Below are 10,967 nucleotides of genomic sequence, written 5' to 3' on the forward strand. Positions count from 1 at the left end.
GCCTAAGCCCCACAACCGGTTTCGCATCACAAATTCACCACGATCATCATTATTATCACGAAACCACAATCAGTTCCAATTGTGTAACAGGTGCGTGCATTTATTCTTAGATCGGTGCAATTATTCTTAATTTTTTAATATAATTATATGCCTATTAACTTAATTATATATTTAAGTTTTTTAATCCTATACAAAGAAAAAGGTGTTAAGAATTCATTTTTCTTAAATTTAAATTTAAAAAATCTAAAAAGAAAAATCAAATTCATACATAAAAAATATAAATATATGTCGGTTCACACATACATATATCTACGTAATACAGTACCGTATACCGTGCGATACTCTATAACGGGTTAAAAAATCATTTGTGCATACTTTCGAAAATCAGTGAAATACAAATTGATTAATTAATAGGAAAATAAAAAATTATATGTATTCATATAAATCGCTAACGAAGTGAGTGCGAAGATAATTCCCAATCTAAATGTGCAAGGTTTTGTAAAAGGTTTTTTTAATATTTAACCTGAATAGTGATTTTTTAACTTTTTTAATTCTTGGGGTGAGTTTTTATTCAATCTTTTATTTCGTTTTAATTTATATTCGTAAAATGAGCGCCCTCAACAACTTTATAATTGCTGCTGATCAGCTGGTTGCATTTTGCACCAATTTCGAAACGATTTCTTTAGTAGATCAAACTCCTTCTAAATTAGAAGCATCAAAAATAGAATTAAAGGACCTTTGGGTTGAAATTAAAAGTCGCTATACAATTTGTTTACTTCCCACTCCCGAGGGTGAAGAAGATTTATCAGATTCAGATATCGAATCTGTTAAGGCAAAGTATCTCTTATCTGGAAATACATATATACAATGTTTAAGTGAAATGATCGAGTCAATTAAAAAACTAAATATAATAAAAGCCGATTTACAAACTTTCGCCCCTAGTCAAGCTTCGGTATCTGGAACTGCAGCTCTTTCGATAATTCAAACTGTGCCTCCAACTGAATTTCAATCTGTACCTCCACAATCTGCAGAGATTCACCAGGATCAACATCTTGGTTCTACAAATGGTGTCAAAGTACCTGCTTGCGACACCGACATATTTTACGGTGATTACTTAACTTGGCCATCATTTAGAGATATTTTTACAGCTGTCTATATAAATCACCCTAAATTATGCTCAGTTCAAAAGTTATTTCATCTTCATTCGAAGACAAAAGGAGAGGCAAATAATATAGTTTCAAGATTCCCCCTAACCGCAGATAGCTTTAACCTAGCATGGGCAGCTTTAACTGATCAATTTGAAAACCAAAGAATCATTGTGAATAATCAATTAAAAAATCTTTTTAATTTATCAAGTGTGTCAATAGAATCCGGAAAGGGTGTTCGAAATTTACAACGCGAAATAAACGACAGTCTCTCAATTCTTAAGGCGCATAAAGTTAATACAGATCATTGGGATCCTATTATTGTGTATTTATGTTCCAATAAGCTTCCGGAAAAAACACTTTCTATATGGGAACAAACATTAGAAAATCCTAGAGATATTCCATCCTGGTCCGCAATGGACAATTTTCTCACAAATCGTTATAGAGTGTTAGAAACAGTTTCCGATATAAAGTGTCAATCAAAATTAAAGGAATCTACAAATAAATTTAAATTTTTTAAATCAAACAATGATAAAACTCAACAACATCGATCGTTTCATACCAATGCAAAAGGCTATAGTTGCAAACTTTGCAATAATAATCATCCCATTCGACTCTGTCCAACTTTCATTCAATTGCCCATTCCAGATAGAATTTCGAAAGTAAATTCTCTTAAATATTGTAACAATTGTTTATCGTCTTCTCATTTGAAGCAAAATTGCCAAAGCATTCATACCTGCATATACTGCAAGCAAAAGCATCATACGATGCTCCATATCCCTACTGCATCGGATTCTCAACTTCAATCCATTTCGCCTAATCCTTCTTCGTTAAGTAATGCACCCAACCAATCTCAATTTCAAAACAATTTTATACAGTCCACTGAAAACACAATCGCAAATCAAAACTCATTTAATATTCAATCTTACTTTTCAACAAATAATAAAACAGTTTTGTTAGCAACGGCTTTAGTCCATATACATCATTTAGGAAGTGTATTTACCTTACGAGCCTTCATAGATACGGGATCAGAAGTCACTTTTATTTCTGAAGCAGCTCAAAAAAGATTGAGTTTACCGGTGCGATCGATACAAGCAAAAATATCTGGCATAGGTTCTGCTACCACCGCAACTGCTTCAAAAATGTGTTCGTTCCTATTAGGATCAAAACTAAATCCTGATTTTAGTCTTTCAACAAATGCGTTAGTGTTAAAAAGTCTGACAGGTAATCTACCAACTGCCACTATAATTCAAAAGGAATCTTTGGCTCCATTTGATTTCGTATTAGCTGATCCTTATTATTATGAAAGCTCGAAAATAGATCTTTTAATTGGAATGGATATATATCCCTCAATTGTAAGAAATGGATTGCATACAAATGTATTGGGTTCACTTATGGCCCAAAATACAATATTTGGATGGATTTTATCTGGCCCTATTCAAGAAGAGATACGTTCATGTTCAACTTTCATTTTTTAATGCAATTTCGTTGGATAGACAAATTCAGAATTTCTTTGAAATTGAAAATATTCCTGATTATAAGCCTCTCTCCGAAGAAGATATATTTTGTGAAAAATTGTATTCCACGACAACCTCGAGAGGTGCTGATGGTCGTTACACAGTCCGACTTCCTTTCAAAGATCCCACTCCAGCATTAGGTCATTCTCGTGACATAGCCTTCAAACAATTCCAGCGCATGGAAAAATCTTTTGAAAAAAAACCTGACCTGTATGTTAAGTACAATCAAGTGCTGGAAGAATATTCTTCATTGGGACATATGGAAGAGGTTTTATCCGATGAAATCATATATGAAAACAGAGTGTGCTCATTCTTTCTGCCTCATCATGCGGTTATAAAACCAGATAGCATTTCAACCAAAATTCGAGTTGTTTTCAATGCGTCTAATAAATCCAGCACTGGTGTCAGTTTAAACGACTTATTGCACACTGGCCCTGTGTTACAATCTGACTTAACTACCTTAATTTTGAATTGGCGTTTGTATCGATATGTGTTCAATGCAGATATCGAAAAAATGTATCGTCAAATTAGAGTTGACTCGGAACACACTCCGTATCAACGAATTTGGTACCGAAATCCCGCGAATGAAGACAATCAAGTAAAAACTTATGAGTTGAAAACAGTAACGTTTGGTGTTAATTGTGCACCATTTTTAGCTATTCGGACACTACACAAACTATCTGAAGATGTGCAATATACCTTGCCTCTTGCTTCTACAATTTTGAAAGAAGATTTTTATGTCGATGACGTCTTGTCCGGTGCACATGAAATTGATTCTGCATTAAGAGCACAACAAGAGTTGATCGAAGCTTTAGAGTCTGCAGGCTTTCCGTTAAGAAAGTGGACATCCAATTGTCAAGATCTTCTTAACAATATTCCAAAGGCTCATCTTTTAAATGAAAATATTTTAAATCTTGAAGATAAAAGTGTTTCGAAAACACTTGGCATACGATGGAATGCAAAACTTGATGCATTTCAATTTTTCTTCAAAACATTAGCATCTGATATTGGTCTTACCAAAAGATCAGTGATTTCTATAATTGCACGATTATTTGACCCTGCCGGCTGGCTAGCCCCAGTCATTATCACTGCAAAGATCATAATGCAGCAAGTCTGGCGTGACGGCACGTCATGGGACCAAGAAATTGCGCCGCTAACGTGTCGCCGCTGGAAATTATTTTTAACTTCCTTGCCATTTATAGAAAGAATACAAGTCCCTCGATGGCTACAATATGACCCAACAAAACCAATTCAAATTCACGGCTTTTGCGACGCTTCAGAGCATGCATACGCAGCAGCCTTTTACTTACGCGTTCAAACCAGTGAAAATAGTTGGTCTTCGAATTTAATATGCTGCAAAAGTAAAGTAGCCCCAGTTAATCAACTGCCTTTGCCTAGGCTAGAACTATGCGGTGCTTTTCTCTTAGCAAAACTTTTTACAAAGGTTATATCCAAATTAAAATGTCCTAGTAATGATCTATATTGTTGGACCGATAGTTCAATAGTATTGGCTTGGTTAGATAAACCAGCCTGTACATGGAAAACCTTCGTGGCTAACCGCATTTCTCAAATTCAAACAGATCTTCCCCATATAAAGTGGAGTCATGTTCGGTCAGCTGATAATCCTGCTGACTTGGCAACCAGAGGTATTTCACCGATAGAGCTCCAAAATAATAATTTATGGTGGAATGGTCCTTCTTGGCTCTGCCAGCCCCAGTCTCTTTGGCCTCAGTCTCTTTTAAAAACTGCAGGCGAAGATGATCTGGAGCGGCGAGCAATTAAAGTTTACACCAGTTCGATTGTATCAAATGTTGAAACAGTAATTAGTAGATTTTCTTCGTGGTCAAGACTATTACGAGTGATGAGTTATGTCTTTCGATTTTTCCATCTAACACACAAAAAGCATAAAAAGTTCTTTCGATATACAACAACAACCGTTTCTAAGCATGAAATGGATCATGTGAAAGGACTCGTCATTTGCTTGACCCAACATCTTTATTATCAACCTGATTACGTTAAATTCTTAAGAAAAGCACCAGTTTCCAGCAAAAGTCGACTGCTGAACCTGAATCCATTTATGGACAAAAACCATATAATTCGTTCTGATAGCAGACTCTCCTGTTCAACTCTTTCTTATAATGAAAAATATCCCATCTTACTCCCTTATCAAGCCGTAATTTCCAGCCTTTACGTTAATTATTTGCATCGTATTACACTGCACGGTGGAAACCAACTTGTACTTCGAATGGTTCGATGTGAATTTTATATACCATACGTTAAAAAGTTAATTAAAAAGTGCATCCATTTGTGTAAACCTTGTCAGATACAAAGAATGAAATTGCAAACCCAAATAATGGGTGCCCTTCCAGTTGAACGAACCATAATCTCTTCTCCTTTCACTTACACAGGCGTTGATTTTGCCGGCCCATATTTGATAAAGAGCTTTTCTGGTAGAAATTGTCGCATTACTAAAGGGTATGTATGCCTTTTCGTTTGTTTTGGGACAAAAGCAATTCATTTAGAAGCCGCAAGTGATTTGAGTACTGATACCTTTTTAGGAGCATTCAATCGATTTATTTCTCGTCGTGGCTTGCCAAAAACGCTGTTCTCTGATAATGGCACCAATTTTGTAGGTGCTAATAAAGCCATTTCAAGTGATTTTAAAGCATTTCTCGAATCTGCCACAGATGAATTGTGTGAAAGATACAAGGATCGCAACCTCGAGTGGAAATTCATTCCACCTGGTGCTCCACACATGGGAGGGATTTGGGAAGCAGGAGTAAAGAGTTTTAAACTTCACTTTAGAAAAATAGCTGGAACCAACAAATTTACTTTCGAAGAATTTTCAACGCTTCTAGCTAAAGTTGAAGCTTGTCTGAACTCAAGACCCATTTCTCCTATTACCGAAAACCCAGCTGATATTCTGCCCTTAACTCCAGGACACTTTCTCCGTGGTGGACCTTTATTATCGCCGTTAGAACCTGCTATGGATGAAAGTTCCCTAAGTTGTATTAAGAGATGGGAACGTGTTAAGATTCTTCATCATCAATTTTGCCGTAGGTGGAAGGATGAGTATCTTAAGGAGTTAAATAAAAGATACAAATGGAAATGTCCAAAACGGAACATTATGTTAGACGATTTAGTCGTTATAAGAGATGAAAATCTCCCCCCAAACGAATGGCGTCTTGGCCGCATTATTAAGGTCTATCTTGGACCCGATGACAAAGTTCGTGTTGTAGATGTGAAGACTCAAAATGGAGTCATAACTAGACCTATTACAAAACTTTGCATTTTGCATGAACCTGATTCTGAGCCTCAATCTGAGCCAGAATTCAAATCTCCACCTGAACCTTCAAATTGAATTTTGCCACCTGTTTTTCTGAAAATATGCATGAATTACAAAACAAAAAAAAAAAAAAAAAAAAAAAAAAAAAAAAAAAAAAAAACAAAGCAAAGCAAAATGAATTCAAATACCAATTAGCTTAATCCTAAATTTAAGATAAGATTGATTTAATATTAAATTTTTAATTGCACCTATCTTGAAATAAAAGCTCGCATTTGATTTTTATTTTAAAATTTATCTTTAGTATATTACATTTAGTATATTACACATATTATATGAAAACAAAAATTAATATATCTTGGAAGTATTATTATATTATTTTAAAGAGATTTATTGAATAGATGAATTTGTTGAATTGTTTTTACAGCCAACGCTGCAAGGCGGCCGGCAATGTTTAAGCGTAAGACTTATATTAGTACATCTCTGTTTTCATCTAGTACTTTTTACAATGTTTAATTTCCAAAAGATGTCGCTTTAAATATTTTATATATATATATACTGTCATTTGTAGTCGGAACTGACTGTAGGTACTCATTTTGTAATTTTATAACTTCCTGCTTGAATAAACTCTGATAGAGGTAAGACGTGCCTTTTAACTCAGCAAAAAGAATCTTTTACTTGGCAAACGAACTTCTCTTTTCTTCCAATTTTTGAGCGAATCAACTTACTGAACCAGAGTGAATTACTTCACATTCCAACATGATAATTGGAAAACCTGTTCGGGGTTATGAATTCACAAGTGGTGCGATGCGTAGTGCATCGGCCTCCCAACCGCTAGGTCGTGAGTTCAAGCCCAGCTCGGGCAATTTTCAAAATTAATTGAACTTAAGCGTGAAATAACTATAACTCCAGCCTATGAACTTGGTGGTAACACACACAAGTTGTTGTTGTTAATTCAAAACCTTCAATATAAATTGATTTATATACCTTTTTACCTTTGCGTGGCTGCACACCTTGTCGCGGTGCAGAGGCTTAGTAGAGGTCAATGACTCTTGGGACTAAACATTCCCTATGAGGAGATACGAAGCTAAGATGCAGCCATCCCCTCCCCTCCCCCTTCCCCGCCTTTTTCCTATTTCCCTACTCAACTTACCTTTCCTTACCCTCCTCCAAAGAAAATTCCCAAGTCAAGGTAGTTGGAATACGTGCCGAGGACTGAATGGTGCAGGGAACAAAACATGTGCATCGCGAACGTACTGTCCCTATGCGATACCGGGCGACCTCGCATAGTAACTAGCCTTACGTCTACATGGGAGCTCTGTAGATAGTTGACCTCATATTTCTCGCCATACTCGTGGGACCCAAATGGAAAAAAACAAAAACAAACAACAAAAAAACACAAACAAAAACAAAAACAAAAATCTTTTGATTGACCAAATAATAACGGAGTCAGATGAAGAAGCTCTACTCCGCTCACCAGGAACTGATATGGATGTGGATTTCATCGAACCACCCCCATATACAGGAGCCGTGCCCGTTCCCAATGCAAAGGGCAATCTAGATGCTCAGGCACCACATGGTCCAAGCTCTACGATTGAGGGTAACGAACACGTCAACAAGCCCCAGCAGAAAGACTATTTCACTGGGGCACAAAGACGTCGTATAGCTGCGCAGATAAGAGACGGCATTGAGCCCGAAGAAGCAAGGCGCATAGAAAAAGCCAGATACGCAAAATTGCTAGCGGACAAAAAGGCAGGCGTATCAGTGCAGGCAACAAATAAGGGCAAAAGGGAACGGTCGGCTGACAACTCCCCTGCAGGAGCAGCCTCGAAGAAGCATCGTGCTCACGAGAAGACCAGTTTGAGCCCAAGCACTAGCAAAGACAAACCCAGCAGTGCCGCAAAAACTGAACGAAACGGTGGAAAAGCAGACGAACAATCGCGACCAAGCACATCAGGGAGCTCCTATCGGGACGCCACAGCCCAATGTAAGGTCGCGATTATGCACTTACTCCACCCATTACAAACACTTTCTGAGCGTGAAACCAAACTGGTGAGAAAAAGCGTTCTGGAAGAGATGGACAAAGCAGACAAAAACTGTCCAACAATCAAGTTTGTGGCCGTTTCGGACAGAGACGGATGGCTTTCTTTTACCTGCTATGACACAGAGACCAAGAAATGGCTCATGTCTACAGCAGGTAAAATAAAGCCATGGAAGGATGCAAAACTACGTGTGACTGAGGGCAACGATATACCCAAGCAACACGTTTGCGTCACATATGTCCCGGAAGATGATAACCTCACCAAGGACATATTTATAAATCGGCTTGGTAAACAAAACACCGGTTTAAACACTAAAGGCTGGAGAGTCCTCAGGATCATCAAGGAAAAAAGCGGCGGATATCACGTCACTTTCTCCGTCGATGATAAATCCAAGGACTCCATACTGAAGTCCAAATGCAAACTGTTCTTGAACTTCTCTCAGATCCAAATTAGGATCAAGGGAAGTTCAAGGCAGGAAGCCACCAGGACACAAGAGTCTAAGGGTCTTGTAAAACCACAGGAAGCCAACAAAGATGCTCCTGTAATCAGTGGGTCAATGGTAGAGGTTACCAACCCCAGGAAGTCTAAGACGTCTGAAGACTTATCTCAGACCGATGAGACCCCTGGAGATACCCCTTCCACTGCACCTAAAGCTGATACTGGCGCTCCTGCCAGTAAACCCGCTCAACAATAACCATGGGATTGAGGTGTATCCAAATTAATCTGCAGCATGCGAAGGCTGCCTCGGCAGTACTAAGCCACAGATTCAATAAGGAACACCTTGATATAGCCTTTATCCAGGAACCTTACATAGTGAAAGACCAGATAAAAGGCCTATCAGGTGAGCTAATTTATGATTCTAGTAGTGAAGGTAGACCTAGAGCTTGCATTATGATAAATAAATCTATAATAACCATTCCTATTCCACAGTACACCAACAAGGACATGGTAGCAGCTATCATCCAGCTGCAGACCTTGGAGGGTAGGTCAGAAGCTGTCATCTGCTCAGCCTACCTGGCAGGGGATTCTGCCGACCTAAGCTTCACACCACTGCAGGATCTTATAGACTACTGTGGCAGAACAGGCCGGCAAATCATCATTAGTTGTGATGCTAACGCCCATCACACTGTATGGGGCAGCTCCAACATAAACAAAAGGGGTGAGTACCTTCTAGAATTCATTTTTAAAAATAATCTTGAAATCTTAAACTATGGGAATAGCCCTACCTTCATGAACAGAATCAGGGAAGAAGTCCTTGATCTCACCCTATCCACTTCATTCATAGGTAATGCTATACAAAACTGGCATGTTTCGACTGAAACATCAATGTCAGATCACCGGCAAATTTGCTTTGATATATGTATAGAATCAAAACTCCCCTTAACGTACAGACAACCGAGAGCGACGAACTGGGACGACTACTGCCTAGAAATCTCGCAAACGATCAGAAACTGTCCAAACAGCATCAGAGACATTGACAGCCTAGAAATAAGCTGCAACAGTCTTAATGCAACAATCACCACTGCCTACCATAACGCATGCCCAGAGAAAACGAAATCAGGCACACGAAAAACACCATGGTGGAATGCCAAGCTCTCAAAGCTAAGAACGCTGACCAGAAAACTATTCAACAAAGCCAAGCGCAATGGAGACTGGACCTCATACCGCACTTCTCTAACCAACTACAATACAGAGATTAGAAGAGCCAAAAGAGAATCATGGAAAAAGTTCTGCAATGATCTATCTGATATACAAAGCAGCGCTCGCATCCACAGAATTCTCGCTAAAGAGCACACTAATCATATTGGTCTCTTAAAAAACACGGATGGCACGCGTGCGGAAAATGGTCCAGATACGTTACAAATCCTTACGGACACTCACTTTCCAAACTCTGTAGTCATACCCTCAGATCTATCTAGTCCTTCTCCCCAGTTCAGGCTTACCAGACCAAACAGAGAGGATTGGAAAAGAGCAAGGGATATGTTCTATGAGGGAAATATAAAATGGGCAATAAATTCCTTCGACCCATATAAATCTCCCGGAGAAGATGGAATCTTTCCAGCACTCCTTTAGAAAGGAAATGAGTTAATTACACCTATGCTAATAAACATATTTAGAACAAGCTACGCATGGGGTTACTTACCAACAAGCTGGAAAGAAGTAACGGTCAAATTCATTCCTAAATCAGGACGAAGACCAACTGACCAAGCTAAATCCTTCAGACCAATTAGTCTTACCTCATTCTTCCTGAAAACAATGGAAAAGATACTAGACAGGCATATCAGGGACGGGCCATTGAAAACAACACCTCTTCACAACAACTGGTGCCTAAAAGTTGGACTTAATGTCAACCCTAAAAAAAGTACCATAGTCGCCTTCACCAGAAAAAGAAATAAACACAAACTTATAAGGCCTACTCTTTTCGGTGAAGCGATAGAATTCTCAAAGGAAGTTAAATATCTGGGGGTTACCCTAGACGAAAAACTCAACTGGAACTCTCATATACAGAAAACCATTGACAAAGCAAGGACTGCCTTATGGACCAGCAAATGTCTAACTGGTAAAAACTGGGGTGCCAACCCCAAAATCTCTCGCTGGCTCTATACAGCCATTGCCAGACCAATTATAACATACGCTGCACCGGTCTGGTGGCATAAAACAAAACAAAAAACAGTACAAGCCAAGCTCAATAAACTACAAAGACTAGCTTGTATAAATATTACAGGAGCAATGAGAACAGCCCCCACAGCAGCGTTAGAAGTTATCACAGATCTACCACCACTCCATCTCCTACTAAAGAAAGAAGCCATGGTCAACGGCTACAGGCTCATCGCAGAAGATAACTCTAATTCCAAGATAATCCACTCTGATATTCTCACTGAATTAAATAGGGAAGAATTACTTAAAATATCTCTAGTAGACAATTGTCTCCCAAGATATAACTTCACCCAAAACTATAAGGTCACATTCCCCTCACGAC

General features: G+C 38.4%; 1 protein-coding gene across 1 annotated transcript; it reads left to right on the forward strand.

Moving 5' to 3' along the window:
- Positions 1-607: 607 nt before the first annotated feature.
- Positions 608-6,023, forward strand: LOC129908595 (uncharacterized). The gene is made up of 4 exons (XM_055985214.1): positions 608-1,807; positions 1,859-1,979; positions 2,166-2,500; positions 2,589-6,023. Exons 1-4 carry the CDS (start codon positions 608-610, stop codon positions 6,021-6,023), a joined length of 5,091 nt encoding a protein of 1,696 aa, XP_055841189.1.
- Positions 6,024-10,967: the final 4,944 nt, after the last annotated feature.

This window comes from Episyrphus balteatus, chromosome 1 (assembly GCF_945859705.1).
Source record: "Episyrphus balteatus chromosome 1, idEpiBalt1.1, whole genome shotgun sequence".
Lineage (NCBI taxonomy): Eukaryota > Metazoa > Arthropoda > Insecta > Diptera > Syrphidae > Episyrphus > Episyrphus balteatus.